Raw genomic sequence first — 15,467 nt, 5'->3', positions numbered from 1 at the left:
TCCTGACATCAACCCCTCTGAACACCTTTGGGATAAATTGGGATGCCAACTGCACACCAGGCCTTTTCACCTGACATCAGTGGCTGACCTCACTAATGCACTTGTGGCTGAATGAGTACAACTCTCCACAGCCACACTCCAAAACCTAGTGGAAAGCCTTCCCAGAAGAATGGAGGATATTATGAGTAATGCAGCGACCAAGTTTGAAATGGCATGTCCAACAAGCACATATGGATGCAATGGTCAAGTGTCCACACACTTCTGTCCATATAATGCATCATAAACTATTGGGCTCTTTTATGAACTGATTGCTTCAAGTGTAAAGTGCTTGACCTAATTAAGGCTTAAATTAAGCCAGTCATTGTTTACAAATAGTTCGACAACCCTTGATGTAAGGAGCAATTTACGCTTACTCAGATTCACTAGATTTGTTTTTGGAGTGTAACACACATTGGGATTCTGTATTTAATTTAGTGTGTATAATTTTATATTTTATATTTATATATAAATATATATAAATTAAAAATCACCATTCAGGAGCATTTTCTCCATAATCACTACGACTACTGACCAACTCATTAATTTTTTTCTGGTGATATTTGTTAAGTCCTAATGTGAAGCAGTACGCAAAATGTAACAATTAATAGACAAATACAGGAAAACCACAAGTATTGAAAAAAAAAATTATATTTTAGAAGAATTCACTAGAGGAGGAGACAACTTCCATAACATGAAAAATATACATCAGTATTTTGTCTTTGTACATTAGGCAAGAGAACTGCAGTAGTCTGTCGGAGCCGTAATAAAATTAACGGAGAATAAAGGATTGTGGGGAGTAGCAGGATGGTGAAACATATTCTCTGCAACACTCGAACACACACACACACACACACACACACACACACACACCCCCCCCCCCCTCTGAACAAAATCCAAGAATCTGCTTGTGAGAAACCTACAGTTAAAGCATGCTTACCGAATCCTATCAGAGACGACACACAAAAGAAAAACAAAGCTCTGCAAAGGAATTCTCTCAAACGATGGGCAAAAGTTTATGCATAAATGTTTACCTGCTTCTAAATTTTATCCCAATATTAAAACTTCATACATCATGGGGGAAATAGGACACACTACACACAGCTGGGCAAAGGGGCCATTATTGCTACACCAAATTATCTTTAATAATCCATTACTGCTGGTACAAAGGATTAAAAAAGAAAAAAAATCATCACACATCGAAACGAGCCTGAAGGAGCACAGAGAGATTTCTCAATAACTCTCGTTTTTAGCTCCAGATCCAATGCAGGAGGTGCAACAAGCCAAGCAATTTCAATCGGAGGCACTTTTGAGGAAGAAAAAAAAAAAAAAAAAAAAAAAAAAAAAAAAAAAAAAGGGACAAATTAAAACCTATGAGCTTAAACATGCAGGTTATCACATCTGATGGGTTTCCTCGTCAGCTGTCCCACCGCTGAAAACTCACCGCAGAACCAAGCACAGGTGCAGGCTTGTTGAGTAGAACTTTTCTACAGCCAAAGCAGGGACATGCCCCCAGTCCCAGTCCCACCCCTAAAGTTAAAACCAATCCAACGGATCATTGATTGTTTCAGAAAGAATCTTTTCCCATCAATTAATTTTACTTCAATGTCCCTAAGTGTCCAACCATGACATGACATGCTGAACATCAGTAGCGCCAACTACCCTCTCTTCCATCAAACCCTCCCTCAAATACTACATGCCAATAAAGAACACACCTTTCTGGCTTGTTTATTTCTAGTTTGTCAATGTGAGGCTCATAGACAATGAAAATCTACGAGTGGTGGGGAAGGCCCTTGTCATTGCTACACATCTCCCTCAATGTGACCTGTAAAAGAATTGATGAACACTACATGAGAAGCTGCTGCAGGGGAGGAAAGGGGAAATTAACCATTCTGTTTAAGTTTTTTTTTTGTTTGTTTGTTTTTTTAAAACAGGAGTCAAATTCTACCTACAGAAAGCGCTATTTATTTGGTACTAACTGTTTCTCTGGATGGATACGAGGAGTCTTATATATTATCCGGTTTTTATGTCTGTGCTATTTACAGGTCTTTACAATTTCTTTCCTGAATGTTGTATCAGTTCATAAACTTGCGTAAAAATGTGTAATCATCTTATGTTATGGTTTTTCTCTCTTTTTTTGGATGTTGGCATTTGCTTGGCACGTTCTGTCCGTATCTGTACGAGCCGTTATTGTTCTGTTGCAGCCTATTGATGCCAGCTTGTTTCTGCCAACGCTCAATCAAGAAGAATCCGGCAATAGGGTGGTAGAGTGCAGGAAAACAGTGCCATGTTGTTTCTCGACTGGATACCTGGTAAAGACAAAAATATAAAAATTAAACTCGAAAATCAACAGAAGTTTACAGTTATTTCTACGTTATTCCTTTGCAAATGTATAGTAAGGGAACTTGACACAAGATCAAGATCCCATTTCAACTTTTCAACAGCAGTACACAAAATGTCCTAAAAAGGTCAGATTTTTTTAATGACCTGTGTTGCTAGATGGAGGAAATGGAATTTTGTTTGGTATACTTTTACACAATGAGCAAATATATTGGCAATGACCACTTTGAGCCACCAGAACCTGGTGCCCCATGCCATAGGTTCTCCACATTTATAGAACTGTAATAGAGGGATGAACAGTCAGTACGTTTACATGGACAGCAATAATCTGATATTAACCCGATTAAGACAATACTCTGATTAAGAAACTAGCATGTAAACAGCAATTTTTTTATTACCTTAATCCGGCTAAAATCATACTCGAAGTAAACACAAATCGAATTAAGACATGTGGAGTACTAATGTTTTAGTCACATTATGGACGTGTATTACAGACACGTAAACACCTTAATCACACTATTAACATGGTGTTGGAGTTTTCACTGCATTTTGTGACTGGACACGTACACACACACGTACACACACGTACACACACACACAGCAGTGCTCAACCGTTTTATGGCAAACAGGAGAGCACAGCTGCGTCCGAAACCACATACATACCTACTATATAGTAGGTGAAATACATGTCTCAGCTACTATATAGACGGTAAGTATGCGGTTTGGGACGCAGCCCACGGCTTCAAGCAGTCATCTATTTGCACGTATAGCATGACAAATAATTAACTGCACTTGAAACGTTCGTAAAATTTCCTAAATTTATTCCCTCAATTGGTGTTTTGACTATGGCATTCAAGCACTGTTACACGTTAGTCCTTATTCTCCCATATTTCCTGAATAAGGTTGAGATCTGGTGATTGTTAAGGCCATAAAATAGGATTTATATGTAATTTTCATGCTTATCAAACTATTTTATGAGCCCTTGTGCCCTGTAGATGGGACGGGGTCATCCTGGAAGAGACGCATCAAGATAGACATGTTTCAGAATAGGATAAAGGTGACTACCGTAATTTTCGGTCTACTGAGCACACCTGAATATAAGCCGCACCCACTAACTTTAAAAAGAAAAAAAATTTTTGTACATATATAGGCTGCACTTCTCTATAAGCCGCAGGTGTCCACGTTGTAACGAGATATTTACACAGAAAGATGTTACACAAAGACCTTTTTACACAGCAGTTACACAGCAGTCCAGCCTTTCAAAACCAGTTGGTGATAGTAGATTTTTTGACACTGCTTCACGCTGTTAGGATCCACTGGGAAACTTGAGCAAAAGTTGCTTTTCGCATGCTATTTCCTTCTTTTTCGACAGCCAGATCGATTGTCTTTAACTTGAAAGTTGCATCATTTGCATTTCTTCGTGTGTTTTCCATGATGAGGGTGTGTGCATGAAGTGCTAAATGACTGATCTGAAGAATTTAGTGCGAGTGCGTTTGATTTAATTCGAACAGTTTCATTGGTCTACTGTGACCTGTTCGGTAATTTCATTGGTCTGATGTGACAAGGCTAAATGTTTTGGCGGCATGAAGCTCGTTAGCCCGTAAAAATCCATAAATTAGCCGCATCATTGTTTAAGCCGCAGTGTTCAAAGCGTGTGAAAAAAGTAGCGGCTTATAGTCCGGAAATTACGGTAGTCTGAGGAGCTTTGCATTGATTTGCTGTGATTTTCCGATTACTAAAATCACCCATTACCTCATAGGCTTTCCTACTACAGTTACTGCTTAACATTTTAAAAATCTCCCATTGCTTTCAAACCTACCAAAAAGTCTGTTTTTTAGACTGTTAAAAACTACTGAATTTTAAGGTCAGAGTTAGTTTTGAGATGCAGCCCACAACAATATTCAAAATAGCAGCAGAAATCTTTAAGAGAGACAGAGCTCATCAGTGTGAGGTCACGCCACATTTTACACTTGGGATGTATTGGCTGACGTTCCGAATAAATGCCACTTTTAAATCTTCCGGCTGTACATAAGATACACAGCGAGTGTCTTAACAGTTCTCCACGCGCTACTGCCACTTCTGTACATGCAAATAAAGTCATGATCAAGTATAACCCAGACTCTTCTAGTTTGCGTCAGGTTGCATAACACCGCCCCAGAGTGAAGATTCCTTTGGTTTTTAGTCACTTACGTTACATGTACGCATGTTACTAACAAATGTTACCATAGTCCTGTTATATAAACCTGGAATAAATAATAAAAAAATTCTCTTTTCTTTTTAATATATATGCAACGTGGTCAAGGCTTGGAATCAAAGAAAATTCTTAGTCCATTTGGGAAGATTTACTGGTTTGTCATTTGGGAACCCCTGCTCTAAGAAGGCTCAAACCACACATAACAGCATAGTAGAGCCATCAGTTTTCCTTTAATAGGTCACCAGTCTGTATACAAGTAGATGATTTCCTATAAGTATTATCGTAAAACTGCAGTCCTACAGCTCCATTAACCATTGTAGCGCGGATATACAGTGAATAATGTCGCCTTACTTTGTTGGAATAGTGGATTTTTATCTTGTTCCTAGGTCAGATAAGACCTAAATATTATCCTGAACTAAGAATAAAAAGGCATACTTTCTGCACTAACTCTTTGTGCATGGAAACCCAACTGTGCTCCCCTGGACCTGTTCAAACAGGTTACCCATGACACAAAAGCATAGTGCCAACAACACACACGCACAAACACAAAATGACTAACAACCTCTGAATAACCAGGCCCCACTCATCAACTTTTGTTTATGTGGTTTAGGACTAAGGCACAATGTACCAGATTAAAGGCAGGAATCTTTTTCTTACTGCATAATATGCTCTAGTAACCTTTATTTGTTCCTCACCGGTGAATATACAGCTTAGCAAGACTAGCTGAATACACCAAAATAAACAAGTCATGGGATCTTGGCCGTAAATCCACATGGGTAAAGTCCAACACTTACCCTGAAAATAGTGACGCTACAAGCTGCTGGATGAAGATCAGTCAAAGGCTGTCTCTTGGCTCTTTCGTACACAGCGGGCAACTTTCCTCTTGAATTCACCATGTCTGTCTTCTCTCCACTCTTTCTGAAATGTTTTTTTAAAAACAAACAACTTCTTCAGTAGAAGTTGAAAGTGGACTGATTTTTTTCTTCATTGCAATCCAAGTAGTACTAATGTAACTACCAGCTCGCTGCCAGCAGACTATATGAAAAGTAAAGTAAAGTAAAATTGTTTCTAAACCAGGGTTCTTCATGAAGAGAAACTTACAGCTGCATCCACGTTGGCAGGGGAGTCTCCATTAGGATCAGCTAGCATAGAGATGACACTAATCATGATGGTCTCCACTGTGTGAATGGGAAGCCAACGTTCCTCTGGCTTTTCATAGCCGTACTTGTCCTCCCCCGGCTCGTGCAAAATAGAAATACAAACATCACCGTTCTTGTCAACTGGAAACAAGACCAAGAACAGGAAATTAGAACGCGTGAACTCTGGAGTGAAAGATAGATCACATCATACAGGCTGCTTTTCTATAATTAAATGTGTAGCTAGCTGTGTCAGAGTCCTGGTTCACACTTGGTATTAACATCTGTCTTGAGTGATCTGATCACAAGGGGACAGCCGAAAAGCATAGTCGTTTACACCTGGCATTATCGATGTGAACAAATCTCCAGTGACCGCTTTCACGGTAATTGAATTCCGTACGTCTTTTTCACAGGAGGAAGGGTGCCGTGCACATTTATTACACCTGTCTCCTGCGGCATTTATATTACAGGTAGAAATATCCAGCGAATCCTTCCTCATGTACCTGTACGAGCTGTTTCAAACACTTCAAACACGTGGTCTGCCAACGAAACTTAGAAATGAGATGATGAAAGAAGCCATGAAACGCAGCTGCTTTCTTCTCTGATGTTATAGTGTCACCGTTATCCGTTAGCCTAGTGTTGGAGAGTGCTACCGTTCAGCACAACTTCCACACAGTCCTGCACTAATTAAGTAAGATTTGCTGGTCCTTCGATTGCATCGAGAAGTGTGTGTGCACACTACAAACATTGTGTAGTCGTATACATCACAGACCACCTCCAAATGCGGTTTGAGTGATCAGATACCCCGTTTACACCTGTATTTAGTACTGTCCTCTTGCAATCATATCCCCCAGGATACATGTTAACAACAGGTGTCAATTGTATAAATTCAGAAGACTTACCACTAATCTAACTCCCTAGTTTTCCCCCAAAATTTGCCACACAGGCAGCAGAGCGCTTTAAAAAGTCCAGTGATTTTAAAAAGACACATACTAATGGATTTAATATTTGGTAAGAAATGATCTTTCTATTCTCTTGAGAATTCCCAGTGCTACCAGATTATATATACACAGAGAAAGAAAATAAGCAATACAAGCCGTATATGGCTAATCAGTGAAGTTAAATTTTTAAGAAACTGAAACCTTGCTTACCGTTTGGGTGCCATATTTCTGTGATAAATTTCATTTTTGGAGGCCTGAGAGGATAGTCTTTGGGAAATGTGAGATGGGCTTTGAACACTCCACCTTCACTGTAGACACAAAATGTGTGTTTAGAAAGTGCAAAAATGTAGGAAAAACCAGAAACAATGATCACCTACATCACATATTCTACAGTGTGAGCTTCAGACACAAATCTCCTGTCATGTAGTGTCTATTGTCGCATCTAAAAAAATACAAAAATTTCCCCAAAACGAAAAGTTTTATTAAAGGAAAACCAGCAGCAGAATACAAATCACATGAAAGGCTATTCAGTGACCTGTAACCCAACTACAGATGTGCTATTTTACATTTTAAGAATTATTCAACATTATAATTTTGGAAAGTTTTTTTAATTTGTTAAAATTTTATACCTTCAATTAGATTATTAGTTTTGGTTTTTTACACTGCTCAATAACAGAATTATACCAGATTATGCACTTGGAGCAATCATCTTAAAACAAAGTGCAATCTGAATAAACTGCCTACTTCTCAACACTCCTAGCCAACATGCTCTCATTTATGTACATGTATTTCCTACTCCCTGTATATAAATACCACTGGAGCATGTAAGCAAGAACCTCAAATAACTTTAATAACTTCAAAACGATATCTGATTGTCAACAAGCGTGATAATGGAGTGTATATTTGGTTTGGACAGACCTATGCTTGAACTGGATGTGGGGAAACCAGTGCATAAACTTCACAGCTGACTCTGTACTAGGGCTCTAACCTTTGATAAATGTCAGAAAAGTTACTCAATATTAGATTCTGTCTGATCCCATAAACTCACTACTCTGTGCAGTTAGGTCAGGGCTGGGAAACGCAGGAGAGGGACTGTACTTACTAGAGTGTATCAGGAGGACCAATTATTAGAACTTCCCATCTGTAGAGGTCGTTATCATCTATCAGTCCTGCAGAAAAGCCTTCCACTGGATTTTTATTCAATTCTGAAAGAGAGACAAATATGGGTATTAATGATGGAGAAATGTGTTTCAGGCTGGAACTGATCTCTGGTTTTACAGTGATTACTCCAAGTAACTAAACAGTACACCTGACACTGAGCAGGAAAGAGGAAAAAAAAAAAGATTTCTGATGGTTGATCCAGTATACCTTAAAAACAATTGCAACCGGTATAGACAGAACATGATGTGATGGCGCAAAGGACTAAATGACCAAAAAAAATCCCAAACAGGATTTTCTACTGTATTCACACTTTGCGCAAGAGAGAGGTGCAGGGACAACATCATTTTGTACCGAAACCCGGAAGTTAGCATCAAGTTTTGTCCATCAAGAATTTTCACAAATGAAAAAAAAAATTGGGGGAGTGGCTGGGTGTTTTACTGGTGTATTTTATATTATAGAATAAAACCTGAACATATTTTGAGCTTGTGTTCATCACAGACCTCATTTCAGGCTTTAATCAAAATCCTATTTAAAAAAAAAAAAAAAAACATTAACTTTGTGACAATGGAACCAGAAGGGATAAAACACTAACTTGTTTCCAGGTATTACAAAATGACATCACCCCTGCGCCACGCTATACAAGCGCATAACGCGAATTCGCTCATCACCTGAAAGTCTCTTGCATCATCTCCATTTCACCGACACTCTTCTACTCTCATATCCAGCGCAGCCATTAAAGGAATACAGATCGAATTCATGTGATGCAGTGTTACTGAGACAGGAATGTAAAAATTCCTTTCACACTGATGATAAAAAGCCAACTACTGTGTAATTGTTCTAATGCTGCAATGAAGGCTACAGGTAAAAGACCACTTCACTGTATCACAGCAAGGGTTGTCATGGTGTATGATCAACCAGGTACCGCACCGCAGACTTTTTAAAAATACTGATTAAAATGCATTTTCTTCTACGGGTTCATTTTTTTTTTTTATCTTCTCCAGCAGCTCTTGTCACAGACTGCACAGAGAAACCTTGGACTGTGTAATCCACTCCTGTAATAAACACGTTACATTGCTACCTCTCCTGTCATTCCTAGCACGTCCATAACTTGATCAATCACACAGAAGAACATGGCACTGCTGACCAGCAGAAAAACGAAGCACTACACACTTATTTTGCACAACGCACCACCTTTCCTCAGTTCATAATAACAGCATGACAAACACCAACAGTGGATGAGATTCATTCTCAAACCACAAAACATCCTGTTTATTAATTTCAATTAACAAGAAAGCAGTGTTTCTTCAATCCTGGTGTGGTTTGCCAAACAGCAAACTTATTTTTCTGCATGTCTACAAAAAAATGGATTTAAAGGACAATAGCTGTGTCTCCATACATGTATTTTTATTTAAAATGTGGATATTGCATTATTTTGTCTTAATACACTGGAAGGAAATACCAGATGCGAATAAAATCTTCAAAATGCACTGAACTGTGGGGATGTCAGGAGAACCGATACTTCGGTACCAACATTCTTAAAATGTGACTCTGCAGTAGCGAAAGTACCTTGGCAATGAAGGTACCGAGGTTGCAATTCTTCCGGAACTGATGGGGGCAGCAAATATGCCTAAGTGTTATAGTCGGCCAAAAGTGGTAAAGAACAACACCTACAAGCACACGGGGTGGGGGGACTACAGAAGATGGTGATTAGAAGATTAGCTCCGCCCCGACTCGTTCAGAGGAAAGGTGGTAAGAGTTAAATATGGAAATACTTTGCATTCAAGGCGCATGACTGCAAGCATAATTGATGCTCTGAAGCCGGTGTGCAACCGATGCTATTGTTCATTTCAAACAAAGCAAGGAAACACCTGGAATTTGGCGAAGCACCTGAAAGGCGGTCCTATATTATGTTTGTTTGAGGCAGCTGGCACTGTTGCTGTGAAATCAGCTAACGTTATGCTCCATGTAATGTTTGCAATAGCCAGTTATTTGTTAATGACGCTATCGCGTTGCAATGTTGTACATTAGGAGGTAGTGTATAACCACGCATCGCCATTCAGCCCGTGTCCTGTCAGCTAAATGCAGCCTAATGTCACTAATAATTATTCACATGTTCATGCTTTTAATAAATCTTTTCCAAATTAAATGTGCAACTTGGATTTAAACGTAGCTAATAATGTGTAGTTAAGTTTGGATTTGCTACTTGTTCAATAAGGAAACAAAAGATACTGAAAATATTGGACAATAAATACAATCCATTTGAAGTTGAACAGACATCATATTATACATTGATGTATACAGAAACTAATCAATTTAAGCTAGAACGTGGTAAAAAATTTTCAAAAATGACTAAAGCACACCTTCACTAAAACGACAGGACTGAAGTTTATTACTGCCATCCTGTTCAGATTAAAGGGAAGACCCATAAGAAACATACAACAAATTCAATGAGACAATTAAAAAGATTTAGAATATCCATTAAAATAAACAAAAATTATTTCTCCTACAGGTAAACGAATGCCTGGAAACTGCAGACTGCTCTGAAGCTCCAGAAAAGAAGGTGGACCACCCTCCCCCACCCCCGGTCCATGTCCTAAACATAGCCACTAATGGAAAGCGCAGACCTGATTTCAGATCAGCATGAAAAGCAGCTCAGGTTCCTGTTTGTGGTCAGGGCTGGAGGCACGGCGTGTAAATCTAAGCGCACATGTGGTGCCTGATTGTCCGTGAGAGCTATAAGGACCTGCCTGGCATGGACTTCTGCATGTGATCTGCTTACAAAGCGCAGCAAAACAATCACAGAGGACTGAAGGAACACAGAACATGTTGATGAAATAACTGGCTGCCTGTGGAGTCTGCGTTTAGAAGCAAATGAATCATACAAGCATTCTGACTCGATTATACAAAGCAGAACCATTTAGAAGAAACATGAAATGGAATCATAATTTTTTTTTTTAACGTTCAAATAAGTTGTCTGGTCAATTTAACAACCGGGTTTTGTTTTACCACCCCGAGGACAAGGGACATTTATAAATCACATCTGATGTCCAGGAAATGACCTACAGGTAAAAGCTCACTGGCCTGTAACCGACTTGCCAGTGAATGCCAGGGTAAGACTATTACACAGGGCACATAAGCTAAAGCTGACTTACAACAAAAACAGTGTACAAACCAGATTCAGAAACTGGTTACATTTTCAGACTGCAGAAACTGCCATAATACCAAATCACTCAGCTCTGACGGACATTTTTGCCACGTTTCATACTAGATCAACTTAATTTCTGAAATATTTCTTTATGTGACACCAAGTGTCATGTAAGAGTTCTGCGAAAATGCACAAACTGATCTGCACTCAGATACAGAGGTGTTTGTGTGTAATCAAAGATTTATCCTAAATTTCAACAATGAAGCAAAATAGAGGGTAGGGTACAGGGTATTACTCGACCTATATTTAAAACATTTCAGAACCACATGACTGTTCTTGGACAGAGACGTGCAGAAGGCAAATTTCAAGGCAACATTTCCACAAACTAATAAATAATTCTTTATTGAATCTATTTAAAAAAAAATAATAATTCTATCCATTTTGTCTACTAAAGCAAAACATTTGGGTTATTTTGTCGTTTTTGGCTTGGGACGACAGCATCAGCAATCACAAACGTATTCAAAATACTGCGATGGCTATCAAGTTAAGAAACTTCCTTTTCGCCCAGTTTGCAGCCTATAGGAATCTTAACAATGTGCTGTCGGACTTCAGAGCAAAGCAACACGATATCTTTCTCTGATATGCCTTAGCTTCCCTTGTCTGTGTTGCCAAACAGAGAAAGCAGTGAATGTTTACCCTCTCAAAACACAAAAGGGGTTATAAAGTAAACGAAAAATGCCGTGTTTATCAGGGCTACTGTTCACCACAAGCATAGGCATGCATGGTTTATATAATTTTATTAAAAGCTGTTTATAATGAAATAACCCTCTATGCCTATTTACAGTCCTGACTTCTGTGACCTTTTGTATGTACTGCAAAGAGAACCGGAGTTATAGTTGATGGTTCACGTTGGCAGGAATCATGTCTTTTTTTTTTTTGGAGGGCTGGTCCTTAACAACCATGCCAAATAATTTCTTAAAGAAGACTGATTACACAGGTAGATGTTGACCTGCTATGGCATTACCACTTGTTGCACCTCCTCCGGTGCCCATGAGATTCCCACTCTTCCTTCAGCCTTACCACCATGCCTAATGCAACCAAAACCATACAGGCCTTAGGGATGGGAGATATGGGCTTAAAACTACATCACGATATTTTCTGGTATTTATTGCGATAACTATATCAGTGATGAAATAAATATAGTACCACGCACCACTGTTTTTGGCTACAAGTGATAGCTGTGACCCTGAGAGCCTCAGAAACACAAACATTCATCTAAAAATAAAACTGATTTTCTGTAACTAAACCAGTTCCAGATTGTAGCAATAGCTTCTCGTTTAGTGGTAAACTCCTCCTCAGCTTCACGTCCGCCTTCTGCCGTACTTATTTTCGCTCTGCATGGGAGGTGCGAATGTGTCGTAGACCATTGCTCACAGAAATACATCATTAACCAGGATTTATCATTATTATCGTGGAAAGATTGATTCTTATTGTGGGGAGAATTTCTACCGGTATATCACAAACGATAAGATATTGCCCATCCCTAACATGCCTCTCCATTGGCACCATTAATGCATGCTCTTACATGCAATGCATTACACCCAATACCACTCAGGCATGCTTGCCTAAAACAACCAGAGCCATACAGACCTTCTCAGTGACTAAGGCAGTGACAAGCCCCACTGTGCTTACATTTCGCCCTCCACGTCCCACACAAACACACATGACAAACCGGATTCAGGGATCTGCTGCACATTACAAAAGATGAACTAGATTTTCTAGCAGACTCTCACTGGCTGTTTCTCATCGTTGTACTCCCAACTACTCGCAGATGGTTTCACTCTACAGACTTCATCATAGCCGTGGCAATCGCTTGCAGACTGAGAAAATCACATCGCTGAACCATTAACACCACTCTAGCACTCAGTGAGCACTCACAGAACCCCAAAATCTGGCGGCAAGTGGGGAATCAGGGCTAAAATGATGTGGTGTGCACAAGCCTTTTATTTCTCCTCGGTCCAGACGAGCGCTCAGAGCATAATCGCGGTTCAGCAATTCATTATGCTGGTGCTGAGAGAAAGCGGTCATAACACGATCGATTCCAATCGGTCGATCGGCTCCGGGCAGAAAGAGGACGAGTCGAGCAGTCCACACGGGGTCCTGAGGATCTCTTTACAGTCCTTGGATCGGGAGGATCTTTGGCATGGTGCCAGGACAGGCTTGCTCTCAGCTGTGAACATTTGGCACAAATGTTCTAGCTGTTTATGTATGCGCGTGTGTGTGTGAGCGTGTGTGTTTTTGGAGGGGGTGCTCTATGCTGACTCTAAAGGGCGGGGGTATGGTGTTTCACAGCAAACGTTGCACAACACTTACACTTTCGGGCCAAATCACTGTAAGGGTAAAAACAGTTGGGAGAACCTTGTTTGTGTAATCTCTCGGTTCAGTTTTGGAGTCATGTCCTGTTTGGGCACATAAGCTATTTACTAAAACTGAACTAAATGTGCTTCAAAGACACACCAAAAACCTATTCACTTAATTTCTCCAACAATTTCCATTTTCTGCGCCATTAACACCACTAAAACATACAAGTAATACATTTAATTTTACACACACAAACAAACAAAATTCATGACTTGTGTAGGGTTATTTTTTCCTGCAGTAACATCTCTAGTATTTTTAGACCCTGACCCATTTACATTAGCACGAGGAGGTTTTTGCTGGAGATTACAAACCACTCTAAAGATAAAGACCTGCTAACTGCTGTAAATGTAATTTATTAAGATGTGAGCTTGTGCACTTGGAAACACAGACTGCTTTAACCTATTCTGCATTTGTTGGAAACATGCGACAATGACATGTGCTTTTTTTGGGGGGGGGGGGGGGGGGGGGTGGCATTTTGTTATCAGTCACTGAGATCACTGAAGTATTGAAATTATGGTGTTATGATGACCTTAATGTGCACATCATGGGACCCCAAAGCAAAGCAGTGAGCTGTCACTCATGCATCAGGCTGAGAGAGAGTGAGATATCAGTCCTGCTCACTGCTAGCGGTGGACAAAAGAGCAGAAAGAAAGAAAGCACATCACGTATATACGATTTTAAAACAACAGTACAAGTTCATCGCGTGCATGTAAATCACGCTCATAAGCACGTCTAATGTGAGATCGGATTGCTGATGTTGCCGTGTGACCCCTTGGCTAGAAGCTGGCTAACCGAGCATGCTAACTTTAGCTGGCTAGCTGAGGGGGGAAAAAACAAAGGGATATGATTACCCTGCTGCAGCAGCAGTGCACACAAACACGTCGCCCATTAAACACTGGTACAGCAACGAGAACAAACATTACATTTAGTTACCCTGTTGTATCGTAACATTCGTATTTCAGTGACAGTAAAATAAAAAGGCGAAAGAATAAGCGAGAAGGAATGAAGAAAAGGAAAGGCTGCTAGCTAGACGTGGCTTCATAGACGTCAATACGTAAGCAGTCATGCTAGCAAGCTAAATAGCATTGAGCAACGCTGCCGGTCGGCTGAACAGGCCAGAAATTCAGTACAAACGTCCCGACTGTAACGTTTATAAACATTTAAACGCGAAAATAATAATAAATGTGCCTACTCACACCAGAGCGACTCAGTGTGCTTTTAAATCAACTGTTAATTATTAGTTTAAAGTGTTTAGCAAAACAAAGAGGTTTAGAACAGAAGCGCGAGCGAAGAAGTCGGTTGGCTAACACGCTACCGGTTGCCAGCTAGCATTTTTTTTTAGCTTAGCCACTTTCATTTCACTCGTCAGCAGTCATTGTAGAATTACCTGCCAGCTGTCTCCTGAGTAACAGCGCGGACTGGGGCTCCGTCATCGTTATAGCTAGAGTACTTTGAATTTAATTCGCGTTCAAACTAAACTAAGAAAAAAGAAGCGCAGTCTATAAATATTCGTCGCTGACTGTCCGTCTCTCCTAGTCCGTTTATCTCAACATTCTGATCCGGTGCGCGCATGCGCAGTACCTCCAATGAAGCCACGAGAAAAAAGAGAGAGCTCGAGGGCACTTATGGGCATCGCGTCTGCGCATGCGCCGAGCAAATTCATTCAATCAATCAATAAATAAATCAATAAATATATATATTTTTTAACAATGTCAATTTCGGACTCGTTCGAACGAACGAGTGTGTCGCTATTATTTGTGGAGATCAGTACATGATTTTATTCTGTATATTCCAAATATTCAAATAATTCAATACATAATTAAATATATTTAAAATGTTTTATGATAAGAAAAGCACCCAATGTCCAGATTTAACTTGTTTTTTATGTAAGGTTAAACATATGTGTATATGTACATACATAGAAATGCATACGGATGTTTACATACATATATGTATATGATGAATATATATATATATATATATATATACATATAAACACACACACACACACACACACACACACACACATATATATATATATATATATATATATATATATATATATATATATATATATATTCATCATATACATA

The 15,467-nt window shown here is 39.5% G+C and overlaps 1 protein-coding gene across 1 annotated transcript; it reads right to left on the bottom strand.

The window, feature by feature from the left end:
• Positions 1 to 2,168: 2,168 nt before the first annotated feature.
• On the bottom strand, positions 2,169 to 14,916 carry ube2g1a (ubiquitin-conjugating enzyme E2G 1a (UBC7 homolog, yeast)). Its single transcript, NM_001200490.1, is given in 6 exon segments — positions 2,169 to 2,345; positions 5,365 to 5,488; positions 5,672 to 5,850; positions 6,858 to 6,955; positions 7,750 to 7,852; positions 14,762 to 14,916. Coding segments are annotated over 5 exon segments (513 nt in total). The 5' UTR covers positions 14,808 to 14,916; the 3' UTR covers positions 2,169 to 2,345; positions 5,365 to 5,401.
• Positions 14,917 to 15,467: the final 551 nt, after the last annotated feature.

The sequence above is a fragment of the Ictalurus punctatus genome, chromosome 28 (genome assembly GCF_001660625.3).
Source record: "Ictalurus punctatus breed USDA103 chromosome 28, Coco_2.0, whole genome shotgun sequence".
Lineage (NCBI taxonomy): Eukaryota > Metazoa > Chordata > Actinopteri > Siluriformes > Ictaluridae > Ictalurus > Ictalurus punctatus.
Note: the sequence above shows the minus strand (reverse complement) of the source record. Positions and strands in the feature narration are given on the sequence as shown.